The sequence below is a fragment of the Alternaria alternata genome (assembly GCF_001642055.1).
Source record: "Alternaria alternata strain SRC1lrK2f unplaced genomic scaffold CC77scaffold_1, whole genome shotgun sequence".
Lineage (NCBI taxonomy): Eukaryota > Fungi > Ascomycota > Dothideomycetes > Pleosporales > Pleosporaceae > Alternaria > Alternaria alternata.
The window spans coordinates 1,854,941-1,875,256 of record NW_017306190.1 but is presented as its reverse complement, the minus strand read 5'-3'; the positions used below and the strand labels follow the sequence as shown (position 1 = coordinate 1,875,256).

The 20,316-nt window shown below is 51.5% G+C and overlaps 8 protein-coding genes across 8 annotated transcripts; 5 read left to right on the top strand and 3 right to left on the bottom strand.

Moving 5' to 3' along the window:
- Positions 1-195: 195 nt before the first annotated feature.
- Positions 196-1,092, top strand: CC77DRAFT_924060 (hypothetical protein; the record flags this gene model as incomplete). Its single annotated transcript, XM_018533783.1, has 1 exon — positions 196-1,092. One exon carries the CDS (start codon positions 196-198, stop codon positions 1,090-1,092), a length of 897 nt encoding a protein of 298 aa, XP_018391820.1.
- A 1,518-nt stretch (positions 1,093-2,610) lies between these two features.
- CC77DRAFT_46494 (hypothetical protein) lies at positions 2,611-3,850 on the top strand. The gene is made up of 2 exons (XM_018531801.1): positions 2,611-2,832; positions 2,889-3,850. The coding sequence occupies exons 1-2, from the start codon at positions 2,726-2,728 to the stop codon at positions 3,646-3,648; spliced, it is 867 nt and encodes a 288-aa protein (XP_018391819.1). The 5' UTR covers positions 2,611-2,725; the 3' UTR covers positions 3,649-3,850.
- A 201-nt stretch (positions 3,851-4,051) lies between these two features.
- On the top strand, positions 4,052-5,165 carry CC77DRAFT_925190 (hypothetical protein; the record flags this gene model as incomplete). Its single annotated transcript, XM_018533848.1, has 3 exons — positions 4,052-4,169; positions 4,273-4,604; positions 4,662-5,165. 3 exons carry the CDS (start codon positions 4,052-4,054, stop codon positions 5,163-5,165), a joined length of 954 nt encoding a protein of 317 aa, XP_018391818.1.
- Positions 5,166-5,531: 366 nt separating this feature from the next.
- Positions 5,532-7,278, top strand: CC77DRAFT_1027448 (alpha/beta-hydrolase; the record flags this gene model as incomplete). The annotated part of the gene is made up of 2 exons (XM_018526368.1): positions 5,532-6,294; positions 6,365-7,278. The coding sequence occupies 2 exons, from the start codon at positions 5,532-5,534 to the stop codon at positions 7,276-7,278; spliced, it is 1,677 nt and encodes a 558-aa protein (XP_018391817.1).
- Positions 7,279-10,617: 3,339 nt separating this feature from the next.
- CC77DRAFT_1056467 (hypothetical protein) lies at positions 10,618-11,112 on the bottom strand (the record flags this gene model as incomplete). The annotated part of the gene is made up of 1 exon (XM_018527914.1): positions 10,618-11,112. One exon carries the CDS (start codon positions 11,110-11,112, stop codon positions 10,618-10,620), a length of 495 nt encoding a protein of 164 aa, XP_018391816.1.
- A 415-nt stretch (positions 11,113-11,527) lies between these two features.
- Positions 11,528-12,627, bottom strand: CC77DRAFT_1015696 (Metallo-dependent phosphatase). Its single transcript, XM_018524075.1, has one exon. The coding sequence runs from the start codon at positions 12,518-12,520 to the stop codon at positions 11,552-11,554; it is 969 nt and encodes a 322-aa protein (XP_018391815.1). The 5' UTR covers positions 12,521-12,627; the 3' UTR covers positions 11,528-11,551.
- Positions 12,615-14,578, bottom strand: CC77DRAFT_46217 (FAD/NAD(P)-binding domain-containing protein). Its single transcript, XM_018531784.1, has one exon. The coding sequence runs from the start codon at positions 14,303-14,305 to the stop codon at positions 12,875-12,877; it is 1,431 nt and encodes a 476-aa protein (XP_018391814.1). The 5' UTR covers positions 14,306-14,578; the 3' UTR covers positions 12,615-12,874.
- Positions 14,579-15,690: 1,112 nt separating this feature from the next.
- Positions 15,691-18,231, top strand: CC77DRAFT_46182 (hypothetical protein). Its single transcript, XM_018531783.1, has one exon. The coding sequence runs from the start codon at positions 15,805-15,807 to the stop codon at positions 17,797-17,799; it is 1,995 nt and encodes a 664-aa protein (XP_018391813.1). The 5' UTR covers positions 15,691-15,804; the 3' UTR covers positions 17,800-18,231.
- The last annotated feature ends 2,085 nt before the right edge of the window (positions 18,232-20,316 follow it).

Sequence of the window (20,316 nt, the reverse complement as noted above, 5' to 3'; positions counted from 1 at the left end):
TCAGAACGCGCTCTATTGTTTCCAGACGTGCATCTGGTGGCGACTTTCGTGATGGAGAACAGGGCGGAGTTCGAACGCCTACCGCTTCATGGTTTACAAGCGATGATGACGTACTCGAAGCCAAAAGTCGCAAAGCTTTCGAAGGTCTTTTTTTGATCAGTGCTAATGAACAGATTACTGACCTCCATCCTCACAATGTCGCGACCGAAGAAGCCCACACACGCGGCTGTGACGCGCTTCGTCGAGACGTTTCTACCACTGAAAGAGAACGATGTCCAGCGACTCTACCACGTACCACGACATCCTCGATACGACGCCCAGACGGCTGTAGTCGAGCAGATTGTGCTGAGCGTTACTCCTACGCCAGGCGTCTACTCATTGATCGGCTACCCACTAGACGAGAGCACGATCGGCGCAACGGCCACCATCCCCAAGATATATCCTCGGCCGCCACGGACGCTGTGCTTACTGCATCGACCCTTCAACCTCGATAGGCGCAGTGTGCGCAAAGGGACGCTCGTACTTTCGAGTCACACGTCTTTTGATGAGGTGCTCACGGTGGGTTGGAACACGGTGCTGGCAGAACGTTTGGGAATAAAGACGACAGACTGTCTTTGTGTCCAGGGCTACAAGGGAGACCCTCAGAGGAAGATTGGGATTGTAGGCCAGGTCTCTACACCTCTTCACAAACTTCTTGGTCGCATACAGGTCGAGTTTGGTGAGTCAGAACTCGCGCAAGAAGGGCGCTCGGGCGAGATTAGTATCGTCGCGATCATGAACGCGTTTAACGAGGACGAGGTGCATCGCGTGTTGGCAATGGCTCAGGAGCGTGGCTGGATAGCAGAAGGTGGAGATGGTAGCCATGTCCTTTACTTGACTGGCCAACCAAGAGCCAGTGGCATAGAAGCCGCGAAAGCGCTGGGCATGTCGGTAGCCTGCGTGGGGCATCGGCAAGCTGAGGACTGGGGTATACACTTTCTAGGTGAAGAGCTCAGGAAGGAATTTCCTGGTACACAAGTGAAGGAGATTTACGAGGAGGAGATACCTATTGTAAGAGAGAAGAAAGTACCTATCGTACAACATGTTGGTTAATGACGCCGCTGGCAAGCCCCTTCTGGTGTCCTACTCATCCTGCAGCACCTGTTGTCTTTCGCTCCTCCGTTACCTCTGTATGCTGGCTGCCAATCCTGCCATTCGCGTATCTCCACGAGACGTTCTTTCCCATGCGGAGAAGTTGCGGCACGACGCGGTTTCCTCTATTTCAAAGATTGTAATCTCGCGCACTTCATCTCAGGCTTCGACGCCAAGCAAGCCTACCTCCGAGCCTTGAATGATGCTCTTCCTGTGATATTTCGCCATCCATTGGTCTGGTCTTCAGAACCTTGGCACATTGCGATCATAGCCTTCCAGGATGTCCTTTCCTTGCTTCGATACCATCAGTACTGACGTTACTGGCCTATGGACGAGTCCCGGGAAGTGCAAGACTCCATCGCTTGACCAGGAGCTTCTGAAATCGCCTCCCTCGAAACGCAAATCGAGCGTGAAGCCATGTCCTCGCTCAATGACCATCATCTGTGCTACCAGGCAGCTAGTGGTGGAGAGAGCACAACGCCCGATCTGTTTGGAGGAGAACAGTTGCACCTCAAATGATGGCAAGGAAGTGGCACTAGTCAAAATGGGACGCTCTCATGTTCTCTGCCGGGAGTACATCGAGACACTTTTCCTCGAGCACAAACTGTCCGCTGCAGTGCCGTGGCGCCTACCTTCCCCTACGACCGGATGCTTGCGAGCTGTTTGCCGCTGGGGCAAGTGGGGATACGCCGGCAGGGTCGCTTGTGATGTCAGTCCGTGCTAAAGAGATGCTTGGTAGCATTAAAGATGCCCTTCGCCAGCTTGCTCAACAGGGTGACGCCTATACGCTATCAAAAAACAATAACACCGAGCAAATCCCCCTCACTCATGTTCGCACAACGTTGAAGCGATACTGATGGCAATCCCACCCGGGACTTGACCTTGCTGAGCTACTTGACCCTTTCTTGCTCGCCGTTAACGTCGAGGATACTCGCCATCGCTATGGCCCAGAGCTTAGCGCACCCAAGCTCAACCATACTCACGTCCTATCCCGCGAAATTGATCCTGATGACTATCCGCTTGGAGAAGAGTCATGGATGGCTGCTTTCTTTCGTCAATGGGCTCTGGATCACGAGGAGGAGCACGGAGCGATGGAGGAAGGCTGGGGCGTTTGATCTTTGAAGGCAGGTGAAGACGCGAGCTGGGAGTGGCCCTGTAAGCGGATACAAGCGCACAAGGCTGGGAGTGACGGACAGATTGAGTGTCTCGTAAATTGGGTAGGGCAACGTCACTTGACACCTCGGGTCAAGAAGGAGCAGCTGGTTGCTGAGGCTCGCGACGTCTATGACAAAGTACATGGGCTGGTTCACATCCAGAAAGATGGTAGGACTTGAGAAATGCACGGCCGGAGTTTGGAACGACATACATCACACTATTTGTTGTGTGGGAGGTTAGGGTTGTGGTCGCATATGATGTTTTTCTATCACTTCCTGTACTTCTACAATTCAAAGCATTGGAAGAATGCAAACATCACGCAACTGTTGTCGTGAAGATGCTACACACTATACTGTTCTGGCAATCCGCCATCTCGTTTTCTTACCTTTCTACTACAGTCGCTGATTGTTGATGCAGATATTGCCTGTCTGGCCCGAGAATGCTACGCCATGTTACCAAAAAGCTCAAATGTGTCCTTCTCCCCACCCAATCCAAGTCTGACAAAGCTACAAGGCAAGCCAAATCCCTGCGAACGAATCGCATCATGTGCGTCTTCTAGAGACTGAGCCAACGGTTAAGTTGCATCCGCTGACAAGTTCAAGCCATCCTACGTTCCATCTCTTCATGAGACTCCCGAAGGAACTTCGACTTATGATATACGACAACATCATAGGAACTACGCGTCGCCAACTCCCTCTCACTAATGCCCGAATCTACTACGATTATTTACACTCAGCAATACTCCAGACATGCAAGCAAGTCGCAGAAGAAGCTGGTCCTATCCTGCACCGTCGAAGAATTGAAATTTTAGGCCCCCCAGTGCTGACCATTCGCATCAACCCGAACCGTTACGACAGCGCCTTATATTTCATCAAACACCTGCTTAAACTCATTGGTGAGTGTCGTGCAGCAGAGATTGAAGAAACAGGAGCATCAGCCAATGTCATTCTACCATGGTTGTTTAGCGGTGACAAAGACCGCAACATCCGAATAGGCACGTTGTTCTCTGTTGAACTCTCGCAAAGCAGTCCCATCACAAATGGCCGCAAGTTCCAGGATTTCTTTCAGCGCACGATGCGACACATGCGGCGGCAATCAACAGTCGTTGTTCGTCTCCTTGTTGATGGCCTGTTTCGCACGCACCCATTCAATAACATGGAATTCTGGAGTGAGACTGCTGTCGATCTTGAGCAATACTCTCGCATGATCAACTTCCGCTTTGTGTTCGTGGTGCCAAAGCAACAGCTCGAAAGTTACAAGGGGTTGGCGGTTAGGCCGAGATCTGTTCCGCCTTGGATTACGGAGGATATGTGGTCTGTCGAAGCAGCAAAGAGAGGTGGTGTTGATCCGGCTGTCGATTAAGTCTTACTGTTCGCTTAGATGTGAGATTAGGCATGCGATGCATATCTGTACATGTTTTCGAGGCCGTTGCATGTGTGAGGCATATGCATGCGTGCTGCCGGCTTCGTATCACCAATTGGTGTTGCTGGTTGCGGCCCCCAAAGCCCGCCACGTCCTTGGGCGGACGCCTCACAATGTGCGCATGATCGCAGCTTCCTTTCTCTGTCTCGCCTGTACAGTCTTGCGGCGCGTGTAATTAACAAGATGCCGGAGATATCCTTTGTATTTGGGCCGCGAAACAGCTTCTTCTTCGACTGTCCTCAAACCTGGAAATTGTAAGCATGGTAAAGAAAGACGCGAGGCATGGCTAACAGCGTGCAGTCATGAAATCCCGCATACGCTTCGTCAGTTGTTCAATAGCTCCATGAGCCCAGAATGGAGAATCGCTAGCCCTTATTGCCTCGCCCTCGCGCCCCAGATAGACTCCCCAGAGCCGATCTGGTATGCAGGTTGCAAGACTTTAGATGGGGAGGATAAGCTCTGTAAGTGCCTGCCCCGGCCTAAACTCCGCGGCCATGAAACGCATGGCAGATGGCGGTGCGGGCCAGGCCCCTTTTGTCCAATATGGAAACTAATCAAACACAGTCCACTCGCAAACGTACTTCGATGTCAACTATCCTGACCTCGCGCGATGGATCAAGTCGTTCCCAAATGCGGCCCGCTCCTGTTTTGTGACCTTTGGCCAGAACTTCAGCTACTTCGCATGCGCACCCGGACATGGCTCGATATGGGCCGGTATACCTTCGGACCTTGAGAGCAGAGTGAAGAAGTCGCTAGTTACACCAACTTGTGTTGGCATTGGAATGAAAGACGCTTGGTTCGTCTTGTTCTCAAACGGCGATTTGGCGTGGAACTTGAGAGGTTATTACAACTCTTTGAATAAGGTCCTTGCTGAAGCTGCGCCGGGTACAGTCAATGTAAGCACAGAGGATATGTTCCGATTGATCGCATGAGTGCAGCACTGATGTTGCCAGTACGTCGCCATTTCGCCGTATAACAAGCAACACTACTTCATCGCATTCCAGGACCGGACCGTCAAGTACAACTTCCAAGGAGCTCCTTCAGAATGGATGCGACTCATGACTGAAGTATTCGATCTCTGGGCCGTTGAGCACTCACGAATGCAACATACCGTTCCGCTACAGGCACAATCATATGCGCATGCGCAACAAGTGCCAGCGCAAACATATCTTCAACCGCAGTCAACGCATATCATCAATGCTTCGCGGCTACCTATGGCCGTTCCGGTGTCGCCACAATCGGCACCGAGCTCACCATTGCCTATATACACAAGCCCTATACAGCAGAATGCGGTACCAGCTGTCGCATTCGTGGAGAAGACGCCGCACTACGGTGTTGCAAATATGCCAGTAGAGCTACCTGGGAATGCATTACTCTCTGCACCAAACACAGCGACAGGGTTACCGGAGAAAGAAACAGGAAAAAAGAGAAAAAGCTTTCTATCGAAGCTGTTCTAGGCTACCATCGCTCAGGTCTCAGATTCCGGTTCCGCGATTATCAACCTCGGAATTGCGCGATGTTGTGTGCTTGTGACAAGAACTTGCAGCTTGTATGCGTCGGAAACTTCGCAGATATGCAAGGTTCGTACTGACCTTCCTGATTGGCGCGGACTGCCGAACATGCACTGCCGATCGCGCTGGATGTGCTTGTCCACCACAAGAGTGGGAGGGCTATCACGTCACGATGCAGGCCCTTTTCGGTGCTTCTAAAGATATGCCCTATCATCGCTAGATTCGGGATGCAGCTAGCTACGACACACAAGTACAGGTTCTCCGCATTCAAGTTCCTTACAGTATTCTTCCCGCCAGGTACCAGTCAGCATCATGGCAACCATCACAAGAGCTTGGAAAGTGGGGGTCTTAGCAACGTGCTTCCTGACAACAATAGCGAGTGCCGCGGGGCCTACAGTCGCTGTTTTGAATGGAACATACGAAGGCTTACATCTTCCCTCGTTCAATCAGGACCTCTTCTTAGGCATTCCGTATGCGCAAGATACCGGAAGTCAGAATCGTTTTCGCATACCACAGTCTTTGAACTCGACATGGAACGGCACGCGCCCCGCCAAATCATACGGAGATACCTGTCCAGACCCATCAGATACTAGCTTCAGCATGAGCGAAGACTGTCTGAGCATCAATATTGTTCGCCCAGCTGGTTTTTCAGCTGGCGATCACGCGAAGCTGCCAGTTGCATTGTGGATTCATGGAGGCAGTTATCAAGTTGGCACCAGCGCGCTTGCGAATTATAACCTCACATATATTGTCCAGCGAAGCGTAGAGATTGGTCGACCTATCATTGCTGCTAGTATCAACTACCGTAAAGGCGGATGGGGTATGATGTACTCTCGAGAGATCCAGGGTACCGGCCAGACAAACCTCTCACTTCGCGACATGCGCAAAGGACTCGCCTGGATCTCAGAGAACATTGGAGCCTTTGGCGGCGACAAGAACACAGTGACCATCTGGGGCGAGTCTGCTGGAAGCTTTGCAGTAGGCCAGCTACTCATGTCCTACGGTGGCCGTACAGATGGCTTGTTTCACCGCAGCATACAAGAGTCCGGATCTGCGGCAACGGCTTGGTACAATGGTGAGTAAGAGATGTCCCTGTAGAACTCTATGTGATTGACACACACTAAATTGGCACACGCGCCTTCTAGGTACTGATTGGTATCAGCCCATCTACGACAACGTCGTTAACAAAACGAACTGCTCTAATGAAGTTGACACACTGGAGTGCCTGCGCACAGTGCCTTATGAGATTATGTTCCCGTTACTTGCGGCTCCGGTTCAAGGTCCCGGCTGGTACCCGACTGTCGATGGAGACATCATTCCTGCCTATCCTACGGAACTGCTCGCTTCAGGCCGTTTCGCTCATATCCCCCACCTCTACGGTACCAACTCTGATGAAGGTACCGACAACGCGCCTGCGGACGGTGTCATCAACACCGACGAAGATCTTCGTGCCTACCTCGCCGGCAGCACAGGCTTCGACTTCCCTGATACGGTTGTCCAGCATATCATGGAGCTCTATCCCAACGACCCCACCCTGGGCATACCCCTTAACACCGGCGTGCAGCTTTTTGCAGAGCAGGGTCTCCAGTACAAGCGCATAGCTGCCATCATGGGCGACGCATTCTACCATGCACCCCGCCTCACGGACGCCCGCGCTTACTCCAAATACTCGCCCACGTATATTTACCGCTTCAACACGCTCCCCTGGCAGAACAACAACACTGCTAATGAAGGCGGCAGCGCGCGCGCATACAAGGGTGTCGCGCACTTCACAGAGGTGGCTTTTGTCTTCGCCAACCCCAACTTCTATGGGCCGTGGGAGGAGTACAGAGCGTTAAGCAATCAGATGAGCGCGCAATGGATTAACTTTGTTGCTAGTGGTGATCCTAATAGCAAAGCACTGCCACTGTGGCCGCAGTACAACGAGAGTGCACAAGGATTTGATCTTGTTATCCAGGCAAAGGGGAGAGGGTACAATGGGAGCTATGTTGAGGAGGATACTTGGAGACTTGAGGGAAGGGAGTATTTGAGCAAGTGGGCTAGGAGAAGACATGTTTAAGAACGCAGCCGCAACTTAAGTTCAGGTACTTCCCATAGACAATAACTACATTATAATGCATATTAGTAGCATGCGACATAGTCTGTGATGTAAGAGTACGTAGCAAAGGTATATACATTAGGTAGAATTAGAGGCATAACACTGTCGAAAGTAGGAGAAACCTAAGGTTGAATGAAGTGACACATCTTGTGCAAGAAGCACCAAGCTAGAGACGAAAATATAATCAAGTCAAAAGTGAAGTTGGTAAAAGACACAATCAAGCCAACAGGGGTTCTTGAGAGAGAGCAGCCATATCAAGTAAGGAGAACGAATGAAGAAAAAGGTGATTGATCAAGAAGTCAAGTCAAGCAAACAAAAGAAGAGGTCTTGTGAGGCAAATGGATGCATTGATGCTGAGGCGATACCATGAAGAAGAAGAAAGAGTGAAGTCCAACCCAAGTCCAACCAAGATTCAATCCAACCCGATGAAGCCCAAATCCACCAGCCATCAGCACAATGTCCAAAGCTCTCAAACCCAACCCAAACATCGACCACCGACTGCAGGTATGTTCACCTCGAGTCTCTCATAACCTTTCGCATGCTGCATTTCTCGAAGTTGATCCAGACCCATAAGGGCCGCCATCGAGGTATGCAGGGGTGATGATCTGGGCCGCGACGAACGACAGGCTAGCGGACTAACATCTCCAAGGTAGGCCCAGCTTAGTACCGAAGCACCATAGACTGTCTGTCCTCCAGCACTTTGATGTGAGAATGAATGTCCTCCAGATCATCAACCACCAGCCATGAGGTCTGCCGAAGCAGCCTTGTAGGCCCAAAGCGAGATCCCAGCGAGATCTGTATATTCCGTCTCTTACTGTCTTGACCATAAGTCCTGCACTTCCCACCAGTATGCCAATCCTCCATCCGCTGCTCGTAGGGCCACCTGCAATCCGTCTTGCACCCTGTACCTAATCCTCCTGACGTTGTACGACTCGAGCGGCCGTGAGCATGCGATGCTGCCGTGATGTGTGGAAGGCGGCCTGAATAGGGCTTGAGGATGCTGAGCAGGCTCTATGGTGGAGAGCTGAAGCGGTTGAAGCGGTCCGAAGGCAGCATGCTGAATTTGAAAAGGTTAGCAGGCTGATAATAAGAAAAGAAAGATGGGGGAAGAAACGACGGAGGGAGAGGATAGTTACCATGCTCAAAGTCGAAAGAGGAAGGCGAATGATTGACCATGGCTCAGGGTGATCAAAGGTTGTTGATGATCATCGATAGAGGTCATGTTGGATCAAGGTTGGACCAAGGTTGATTGAAGTGTCGATGACCAAGTAAGGTGTGAGTGTTGTTGAGCAGTGATGTTAATTGAGGAAGAGTGATGCTCATAACGTTGCAAGTGGCCGAGATATGCAAGTGAAGGTGTGATGTCATGTGACAAAATCGAAGTGATCCGGAGTGGTGTTGGAGTGTTGAGCCATGGTCGAATTAAGTTGGAGAAGAAAGTTTGATATAACGTAAAGTGACAGGATGATAGAGAGGTTTGAATTGAGGTAGAATTTGTTGTTGCTAGTAGAAAAAGAGTGTAGGTGGAAGGGTGGAAACGTCCTTTATATATGCGAACTACTGGCCCAAGCGCGGACAACGCTAGGAGCCGGGACTCAAGCTCCGGCCGGGGTTCTGCCGGTGACAGTGAGGTGTAGGTGGGCTCAATAGAGCGGGTATAGAAGGTCTTCGTCGGTAGTGGAAGGGCGGACGCGCGGGCATGGCTAGGTGAAGGTGGAAATCCACCCAGTAGGAGCACGCAAAGCGACATGGTCCGAGCGGCAACTTCAGGTGAGAGCGACTCGGAAATCGGGCACACAAGGCAGCAATTGAGAGTGTGCGAGACGCGTTTTGGCTTGATTGCAGTCACTGAGGTTGAGCTGAACAGCCAGTGCGACGGTGTAGGAGAAGAACAGACAAGCGAGCATGAATAGAAGCGAGAAGATCATAACATAAAACAAAAGATTGGATTATGCGCTCTCCTCACAGCAGACATGGATATTTACATCCTCAATGTGCAAGACCTCTTGAGCATGGCGCTCTGATGTACCTAGGTGACAACTAAAGAGGTTTTTGGCGAGCTTCTTAAAACAACAATCGCAGAAGATAGGCGTGGGAAGCAACCAAAAGCTTTGTTTATATAGTGTGAGCTTTGATCGCCTTAGAGAAAATCCTGCTGTAAGTCGAGTCAGTCTAGATGAGCTGAGCAAGTCTGTGTCTGAGAAGCAGTGAGCAGTGAGCTATGACGTGACTTCATGTTCTTCAAGTCAAAATCTTCATCGTCGACATCAATAATGACGCTCTCTTTGCGAGGAGTTTAAGATGGCCTACATGCTGACTGTTAATGAAGTGGGTGTCGGACTTGCAACTCTGCCAGCAGCAAGCTACGCATTCGCGCCTGCAGTGAACGCCGACACTCAAACGTTGACAGCGATAGATAAAAGCGCCTGCTCCGCTACTAACCGCGCAAAGCTTCTCACTCCCGTTGCTGGGATTGCTCTTAGTCCGCTATGCACCACCTCTGATGCCCACTCGTGCCGGCTGCAAGGTAACATGGAGGCTATATGGCGTGCTGCATGGGCACTGTACTCGGTAGACACATATGCTCCAAAGGAGATAGCTGGACAGCAATACTCGGCAGGACAAGAGTACTAGAAATAAGCCACCTACGGGATGCTGTTGTAGCAGCACGGCAGGTAGACAACATGTCACATATTTAAACAGCCTAGGAGATAATGATAGTTGCGAGGAAGTAGGTTGAGACACACATGGTATTGGCAGGATAGCTATTGTAAAAAAGTAGAGCGCACGATAAGCTAGGTGTTCGAATCAAAGATGTGGGAATTCATGGTCGATGCGGTGGCTACATTAGAAATGCGCATATATTGGGGGCTGACAAGTAATGCAAAACTTATCAAAAGAGTCCGGATCCTCTAGAGCGCCCTCGTAGGACTATGTGCAACCTTTGGGTATCATAGAGAGCTCATCAAGGTAATGTCGTGATTCAGTCCTGCCACGGACATGATTCGAAGAATCGCCCTCAGACTTGGAAGAATCATTTCGAAGTCGTTCTCGGATGCTGCGATTGCGTTGAGATGGCACTCGAAGAAACTTTCGCAACTTCAGTGGCCGCCGGAAGAACGCTCTTATCGAGCTGGTGGCTTGCAGCAAAGGGCGGTTACCCTGGAATAGAGCCATTCTGTGGTAACAGACGCTTCATGGATGCGATTCAACCTTCAGCGCATGTCTGGGACCAGTACAGCGCCGCGCCAATCACCTAGTTCTTGATGATACCGTTTCGTATACATCGGTGTCCCATCCTCATCCGGTATGCGTGTGGATCCAAAAGTCTCTCTCTACCATCCTTCCTTCATCGATACCAGCGAGTACTCCCCGGATCCACTGTGGCGGCCCAGGTAGTTCCCTCTTGCCTTCTGCTGTGGCATCCATGGCATGACCCGTCATTGGGCAAGTTAGAAAGCCACGGTCTTCAACTAATTTGCCCACCTCTTCAACTATCTTTAGACCCTCTCTGGCACTGGCCTTGGCAGCGTTGAGGTTGTCGCGGCGCTCTTGCAGCTTGCGCTCCATCCAGGATGAGGCCTCGTCGATGCCACGGGAAGCGAGGCGCTGGAAAGAACAGAGGAAGCGGTTGATTATGTCGATGAGTATACGATAGAGGAGTTCAGTCGCGATTGCTGTACCAGTCTGCTGGCTGAACAGACGCGACGAGATGAGCGAGGTTGAGTATGAACGTGTTGACAGCGCATTTGATGGCCCTGGACGATAAAGCGTGAGCGAAGAAGATGCCGCCATTTTAGGTGTGTTGCTGGTTTGATTGAAAGGGAATCTTAGTTATGAGTTTGTCAATGAGGGGCTTCGATGCGCTGGAGATGACTATCCTTAAGCCAAAGGCATAAGCAGCGAGCCTTCTACCTTTGTATGCATCATTCCTCAATACTATGCGAACCCTACTACTTATGGCATTTGCGATGCACCAATGAGCTGTAGAATTGGATGCATAGTGGCCCACCGGATAACTCAATATGTCCATGATCGGGGGTCATTACTACCGACCGCGAGATAGGCATCATGCGATCTGGGACGCCTCGCCGGCTTCCACGGACTGCGAGCTGCAGCGCCCCACAATGTCCAAGCTCGACCAACCAGGTGTTCCCATGTCTCTCAAGAGCTTACGCACGTAAATGAGACTCAAAATATTGCCGGCCGTATATCCCACCGTGCCATGCCATCTCTACAGTGTCTGCACGGGCAAATCCAACTCGACCAGCCAAGGTGGGTGTTCAAGCACGCCTGGCTCATCACCCTCCATTGCTGCGTTGACGCACAGAGTCTGCTGCTTATTCTCTCGAAATTCTTGAGCGGCGCCCGGAGTCAAGCTTCTGAATCCTTTCTTACGACATGAATTCTCTCCCATCCATACTTTCGATATCGATCCAATGGGATCGCCTTCCAGCACCGTTTGTCCTTCGTGCCTCAGCACATGCGCTTCGTAGAAGCCGCGACGCGGCGAGTGAATGTGCCCAAAGCAATGCAATCGTGGTTGCACCCTCGCGATAGCGCGTCGCAAATGTTCACACCCCGCACTATGACCGTCAATCTCGTCAAGTATGTATCTCGCTGGGCCGTGGGTCATGACGATGTCAACGTTGTTGGGAATGGTCGAGGTCTCGGTACCAACGTTCTGAGCCCACGACGGGGTGCCTGCAGAGTTGAATCGGTCTTCCTTAGAATGATACTGGAATGCCGATGTGCCGTAGACAGGAGTGTATGGTGATGCGTATATCCTGAAAGTCGCGCCGCATGCTAGCGTGAAGGTATATGTACCTTCCCATAAGAACGTGATGCCATTCTCGCTCGCCTCTGAGCTTGCCTTCGGGCTCACCATTCCGAGCGCTCGTTCTGCATCAGCTTCTTCTCCGCCCTGGGACAGCCAGTAGGACTTGTCCAGCGATATTTCGTGATTGCCACTAATGACAAGTTTCAGGTTAGCTTTAACCTTGCCTAGATGTTGGAGGGCTAGAGAGATGCTTTCTGGGGTGCCGTCTTCGGTCAAGTCGCCGCAATGAAGCAGCACATCGCATGGTGGCAGATTTTCTGGTAACTTAGCCCCATGTGTGTCAGATAGTATGAGGAATCGAACAGGCGTGGAAAGAGAGTGGTTGCCTTCGGGTCGGATTTGATCTGCGGATGTTGAAGCCATCATGAGAGGATTTTCGGGTCGAAGTGCACGAGGGTAGGAAGTATCGGATGAGTAGTCTAGCGTGCTGGTCTAGATAGGGACCATGGTAGACTAGTAACAGTCAGGGACCCATGTACCAGTCAAGTATCATAGATAGATTGTTGTATCCTATAGCACGCGCTCGAAATTGCTGTATGAAGTCACATCAAGCTTGAACAAGACTGCAATGTGCTAATCAAGGATAGTTTAATAATACAAATATTGAAGACATTATATTAGCGTATAAATGGAGATATCTGAATCGACCAAAGCAGTAGGAAACAGCCCGGTTGTTGTCCATCAGCATAGTGATCCGCCACTATATACTTGCTCCATCTACAAGCTTGCCAAAAGCTGAGGTAGCACGCTCTGGCTGGTGTAAGCCCAGCTGGAAGAGCTGTCATGCGCCCTCCACGCGGCACCTGTCCAGAAAGTGTTGCGCTTGCTTTGCAGTCCGTACAGGTGCTTGTAGAATCCGGCGCGGGTAGCCTCCTCACCGACCAACATGTTGTATGGGCTGTGGTTGCTGAATGCGACAAACTCCGGCTCAGTCTCAGTCATATTGTTGGCAGCCTGGAAGCGCTTAAGGTCCGCGATGATCGCAGCCTTAGCCTCCTCGTCGCTCAGATGCTGACCAACCTTGGTGCCGTAGTAGACGAGACTTAGAGTTGGGTTGGCGGTGGGGTTGACATTGTAGATAGCAGGCATGGGTGGCAGCGCGTATGGCTTGTCAAGAGCGAGATTCTGGAGTGTGATGTTCGTAGGGCCAGCGTTTCTGATGATAGAGGTGTAGTATCCGACAGATGTAAATTGGTTAAAAATCTTCAACTCATCGCCGCTAGGGTCGAATTTGGCGAGGTTCTCGGGAGTAGGGGGGATAGCCATAAGGATCTTCTTCGCTTGAATGAGACGGCAGCCCATCGGTGTTTCGACAAGGACCTTGACGCCGCCATCAGCCTTGCTCACACGCTGCGTCTTGGTGACTTTAGAGGATAGAAGAACAGAGTTGGTAGCCTGGAGTTCGGCTGTAAGTTTCTCGAAAAGAAGGCTGTTGTCCATTACCGAGCTGGTCTGAAAGTTCTGCATAGTCTTCAAGAGACCAAGGGAAAAGGTGCGCATCTGCTGCAGAGCGGGGAGCTCGAGGATGTCACCAAAGGCGGAAGTGAGACCGAAGATGGTTTGTACCGCATCAGCGATGTCGTACTTTTGGACGAACTGGCCGAAGGGCATGTACAGATCCTCGGGAACGGGATCTGGCAAATAGAAACCACCCTCGAGTTGAGGATATTTGGCGAGAACCGCACCGTACTTCTGCAGAGCAATAGCCATGGCTGTCTGGTTAGGAGCAGGCAGACCCTGCAAAACCTGCCCAGTCCTGAAGTCAACATTCTGCGTCGGGAGAGCAGGGATGCTGAACCGGGTAGTGGAAAGGTTGAAGCGTGCGAACCATTGGTGCACCAAAGGTTCGTCGTGGTATAGCTTCACACCCATATCAATGGGAATTCCAGTCTCGTTATCCATGTAAGTCTCTGTGTGACCTCCCATACGGGATTTGCTCTCAACGACCACAACCCTCTTTCCTGCGTCCTTGAGTTGGATAGCAGAGTAGGCACCCATACCACCCCCACCAATAATCACGACATCGGTATCGATAACCTGCTCCGGCTTATAGTAGCTGGCATCCATCTTGTTGGCCTTGTTGGGCGCTGCGATGGCCAAAGGAAGGGCGACCACCGCGGCGGCGGCAATAGAAGCAAAGGAACGCATGACTGGAGTAGGTTTGCAGGGAGATAAGAAAGGTAAGGAGTGTGTGGTAATACTTCTCTTACCGACCACCAGACGTGTTGTATTTATATGGTCAAAACATAGCGAGTGATTGTATATGCGGTGGCTCTTCCGGCTCGGTCCTACTGTGTAAGCTGAAGTGTAATTAAAAGTAAGATCGCACTGTCGGAACAATCGACGACAAGCATCACGACTAAGTTCATGCGGGTTGGCAACAGCCCGTCAATAGGGGACTGGGCCGGGGTCTCACGTGCTGACGTAGCGCCGTGGCTATTGCATTCGATGCGTAGGAATCAAGGGCTAGGATGTCGAATAGCTTGCGGTTTCACTATCTGAAGCCTAGAAGGAAGCTGTACAAGAGCGTTTAAGTGCAGTATGGTACTACCAAAGCTAAGTTTGTGATGGTGCCTGATGGTTTTGGGTGATGCTCTCTAGTGCCGATTGCAAGAGCGCGGACCTTGTGCCTTGACATTGATCACCGGTATTGCTGACCGTTGGACTCTTCTCCAGATCAGGCGCAGTACTTTGATGAGTCTTGCCGCTGTCTTAATGCCATTGCTCATGCTGACCCCGCTGAAGCGCCGCGTTCGGAGCGTTCGCCCGACTCTTGGAGGAGTTCGTGGTTTGTCGAGAGTCTGTCGTTGGCACGATCTTCGGTGGCATCTCCGGAGCATTGACGGTGTGTACGAAATGAGAGGAGGTTTTGACTTCACCCACCGTGAAGCTGCGTGGAGGTCTACAGGTGTAACCGTTGCGTAATCTATGTTTCTAATCATTCTCGTTCTGCTTCCAACAGAGTTCTTACCTAGCCATGAAAGTTCTGTACACGCTCATGTGTCACAGTGGATGCGCCTCCGCAGGGCTTGGAAATACGGCAGTGCAGGGCGTCCTTGGTATCACCTACCAATGATGATATTGCGGAGAAGGTTACCCTGTTTTCGAGACGGGGCGATACGTGATGGTAGATGTCAACAGTGTCGCCACTATTCTCAATGGGAAGCTAGCATCATGTGTCTTACATTGCGACGCGCGCAACGCGCAGTTGATGTCGGTGAAATTATGACAGGATAAGTTGTTGGTGTTGATGTGTGGTTAGAGCCCGCGGTAGAAAAGACGGTTAATGTCTAGCCTTGCTGATGGCTAGGTGCAGATCCAACGGTGGGTATTCGCTAGTACTTCCTCAACTACACTTGCAGTAATCCGCCGGCTGGGTACGTTGGATAAGCCAAGGTACCGAGAAGCCATGTAAGACGAAGATCGCTTTGTAGCTGTGTTCTGGGATACCCAGTTGGGAGTGGGACATGTGCTGTGGAATGATGGTAGCGACCCAGGCCGATAGCGCCAACGTGACGGCGCGTCGTTTTCGAGAACCCCGCCATAATTTGGCCGCGACGCTGAAGCGCGACGAGGGATGGATCGCAGAAGGCAGATGCTGATACCACGACAGCCACAAGCTCGCTTTGACCTTTATTGCAACGAAGATGTCGTTGTTTGGTGGTAGCGCCGCGCCATCTCGCTCCTCTTACGTATCTGATGCCTCGTCGTCACCTCCTTCTTCTCCTTCTGCACGCTCATCGCCGTCAGTTGAGGAGGTCTTAGACCCGCGCAACGCGCAAGAAGCACCAAATCTCCATGTGCCGATATCACTCGACATAGACGATGACCTAGACACCGATAGCGGGTCCGCACGGGACGAACCCGACGAGGAGGAAGAGGAAGAAGAAGAAGAAGACGACGACGACGACGACGAACCGGTGCGCCCGAACCGCTTTCTCGGCCAACCCCAAGCATGGCAGAGCCTCACCGAGGCCGATCGCCAGGTAGCAGATTCGCTCGCTCAGATCCAAGACACAGATCTTGCGGCACATCTGTACAACGCCCATGCGCTCAAGCGGCGGTTACGACGACCCGAGGAAGCCACGGCGCAGCTCGAAAACTGGCAGAGTAGGGACAACTGGCTGAATGCTGGCAAAGACCTCGAATACAAGGATGCGGCAGGCTTCGTGCAGACGGCAATGGTGCCTTCCAAAGAGTGGACGGCATGGCCACTGCCCCCAGCATCACTCTTGGACTCCGACGACGAGCTGGGCGATAGCATGGCGGGCGGTCAGACCGTCGAATGGCCTTCTGCAGGCACAGGCACAGGCATAGGCACACAAGATGTAGGAGATGAGCTCCGAGACGAACTTCAAGCTGTATTTTTACGACTGGCCAAAGAGAGATGGAACTCCCGGGAAGCGGCCTCGTCTGAATCCGACGCCGGCGACTACACAACAGCTTCACGCAGCGAGTCACGATCTCAAAGCCCCAGTCGCGCGCAGTCGCGCTCTACGTCCATGGCTCCATTTCCACCGGAAGATGAAGACGAAGCACACGACGATAGCGACGACGATGAACGCCATCATGCGACTGGAAAGAAACGTGGCAGGAAACCTCGTAACGAGAGACTCACCGAGCCGACTTTGCTAGCCGACGACGCGAGAACACAGCGGCTTCTACAGCCAACGATCCAGGCCATGATGGGAAAGCTAGACGAGCTTGCACTGGCTATCCGCCGAACTCGTGCCAACCATTTCGGTCGCGGCGGGTCGGCAGATTCCTCCATGAGTGACTTCACATCAGGTGCAGAGTCGAGTGCGCCGGAGTCAAGGTCTACATCACGAGCCCGATCGAAGGGTGGAACAAGTCGCGGATCAAGCACCCGACCTCCTTCGCGTGCAAGATCGGCGCGAGCTGCTCACACAGCACAACCAGGAACAAAGACTGCCAAAGATGGAAGAAGGCCTCCCGATAGTGATGCTACCTCAAGTGGAGCATCTGACTGGGAGGCGTCCAACAACATAACCCGCGAACGAAAACGTCGCAGATCCTCAAGCAGCATCGGTGGTAGCGATGCTTCAGAAACACAAGAACTGCAGCTGAGGGAAGGCCTTATGGATTGGAGTGAAGTGCTTGGGTTAGCTGCTGTACAGGGTTGGGACAGAGAAGCTATTGCACGTACGGCTCAGCGTTGCGCAGCTCTGTTTGGTGAGAGCATGTCATTTATGCACTTCCACGAGACTCTTGCTTTGAAGCCTGCTTCCGAGCCTGTGTTCTACACACCTTCAGCTATACCGCCGCCGGCCGTCTCCTTAATCCCGCAGCCTCCAACACCTAAGCGACCCTTCTTCCAGATCGGCACATTGCGTTGTCCGCATGTAGATTGTTATGGGCACGAAAAAGACTTTGCTCTACCTTATCGCGTGGTCGAGCACTGCATGCGAGTCCACGGCTATGACCCTAGAACCAACGATTCTGACAACGAAGAGCGGACGTTTGGTGGTGTGCACATCGATGGGTTCCTACAGCCTGTCACGGCGAAGCCAGGATGGTTAGGGAATGGGCGGGCAAAGGCTGGTAGGGCGAACAAGATGCAAAAGAAGGGACAAGGTCGTAGTCGGGCTACATCAGAAGCTATAATGAGCACTGGAGAATGATTCATGGCCTTGCGCTGGACATGTCCGATATAGCAACACGACAACACATTCGGTATGAAGCACCTGTTCTGAAATGATCCGACCAACATGCCTACTATGCTACCAGCATCTCTTCTGTGCAAACGTCTGACGTATCGGACGTTCCGCTCCACATGTTCAGGCGGGACCCCACATTAGCTTGCGCTAGCGCGATAGCCAACGCGATTTGTCGCGTTGGCTGGAGCGCGACCACCTCTTTCATAATCGCTCCCGCACCCCGCATCGCGGCTGCATCTATCGAGCTCGTCCCTATTGGCCATATCCATCGATAATACATGATTATATCAGTCAATTTATGTTCTCTATGGGCTTTAGTGAGAGGTGACCTTGCATCGTGAGTTGATACCATGGCGCATTCGATCCCTCTTATCACCTCGCCGTGCCCACGCAGTACGTGTTGGCTGTCCCCCGTTGAAATCGCGAACCAAATTTTGAGCTCACACCGCTTGTATAGATGATTATGCGCTGGACGCGTATATGAATAATACCCCTCCGACTACCGGTCCCACGGCCGCTCCGCCGCAGTACTCGCATTACACTCCTTTGCGTTACGCTTCTTCCATAACCGTACCTGTCGAGTACCCCACGTACATGCAGTACCATTCCGACAGCTTGCTCCCGCCAATGTCGAACATGGAAAATATTCCACCTATGGCTGCATTGCGGCCAAACGACGCATCAGAACAGAGGCCAACAAAACGAAAGTCAGATGGAGAACATCCTGACGCCTTCAGAAAGCGACCTAGACAAGCCGTATCGCCAACCAGCCCTAGAGTCCATTCTGCCACGCAAGATCACGCCCAAGCCTATAGTGGGCCTCAGTACGGAACTCAACACAACCCAGTCGAGATACTTTCGAGCCCAGAGCCAACGAAGAGCATACCAAGGCAACAGATGACGAGCTCAAAACAACCTGTCCTGCCGCAAGATCTGCGGAATGCTGGGCTATATGTTCAGGAGCCCAATCTCTCCGCGAAGAAGATTGTATACTACGCGGTAGCAGGTGGGAAAGTGCCTGGTATCTATACAAACTATGATACCGTTCTCGAACAGATTAAAGGCTACAGTGGTGGTTGGCAAAAGAAGTTTCGTACCATAGACGATGCATGGAAATATATGAACGAAAACAGATACCGCGTCGAAATAGCGCTCCAGCGCCAAAGGGAGCGGCAGCAAGAGTCCTACAACTTTGCTCCGACATACGATGCGCACAGGGCTCAACGTACACCTTCACCTCCTCCAAAGTACACTTACCCCCTTCTAACCTCACCTTCCAATCGATTCCAAGGATACGCAAACTACGATCTATCACCTTCCAAAGCAGGACACGTTGTAGGGCAGTCACAGCTTGCAGCAAAGTCTCCAAGACCGAACACTACTGCTAACAAGAACGTTTCTGATCCCGAGATAAGATTGAGCGCAGAACAGCAGAGAGTCGTAGATCTCATCGTGGACGGCGGGAAAAACGTCTTCTACACTGGGTCTGCAGGATGTGGCAAGTCTACTATCTTGAAGGCTTTCGTTCCACTGCTCAAAAAGCAAGGAAAGAACGTTCGGATTGTAGCGCCAACTAATCTCGCCGCGCTTAACGTTGGCGGACAAACGACCTGGAATTTCGCTGGTTGGACAGTGGACAGCATGAACAAATCGTTGGATGTGTTGAAGGCAGCCGCTCACGGCAAAGAAACTTGGAAGAAGTTCGACATGACCGACGTGCTAGTCATCGATGAGATCAGCATGATTGAAAACCTCCAATTTGAGCGATTGAGCGAAGTCATGAAGGCCAGCCGCGCCGGCAAAGCCACTGGCCCATTTGGCGGCGTTCAAGTCGTTGTTACCGGAGACGTAAGTCACTCTACAAGATTCGATGCTGATATGCTAATTACCGTAGTTTTGTCAACTATCACCTGTGAAGCCCTTCCAGCATTGTATGGGGTGTGGATGGAAGCTCATTCATGAAAAGAGAGAAGGAGAGCTACATCATATTTGCGAGAACCTTAAATGTCGCTATGATTTCTGGTTCGACACCGACAAGTGGGCCTTCCGTAGCGAAGCGTGGAAGGTTTGTTGTATACTCCATCCGACTCGTACGGCAGCAACACTGACACAGGCAGGATTGCAAATTCGAACATATCAATCTCACAGAAATTCACAGACAAGACGACAGGAAGTTTATCTCCATACTCCAGAAAATTCGCAGAGGTATAGTTGCCCATCATTGAGACGCCACTGTCGCATATAATTAAACTTGAAAACATGTACTGACACATACTAGATGGTGAGATTGTTAGGCATCACGCAAATATCCTGCTCAATCACACAAAAGAAACCGAAGGCGCCATCCGACTATTCTCCAAGCGCTGGGATGTCGACCGTATAAACAAAGAAAACATTGCGAAGCTTCCTTCACAGCAACTCGCCTACAAGTGTTTAGATAACTTCGTATGGAATGATCGCGAAGACACATCTTTGGAAAAA

Bases quoted from the DNA above. Each gene is read 5' to 3' on its own strand.
- CC77DRAFT_46494 (XM_018531801.1), top strand. From the start codon at position 2,726: ATGCTACGCCATGTTACCAAAAAGCTCAAATGTGTCCTTCTCCCCACC. The intron at 2,833-2,888 runs GTGCGTCTTCTA...GACAAGTTCAAG, and splicing joins CTGCGAACGAATCGCATCAT to CCATCCTACGTTCCATCTCT.
- CC77DRAFT_1015696 (XM_018524075.1), bottom strand. From the start codon at position 12,520: ATGGCTTCAACATCCGCAGATCAAATCCGACCCGAAGGCAACCACTCT.
- CC77DRAFT_46217 (XM_018531784.1), bottom strand. From the start codon at position 14,305: ATGCGTTCCTTTGCTTCTATTGCCGCCGCCGCGGTGGTCGCCCTTCCT.
- CC77DRAFT_46182 (XM_018531783.1), top strand. From the start codon at position 15,805: ATGTCGTTGTTTGGTGGTAGCGCCGCGCCATCTCGCTCCTCTTACGTA.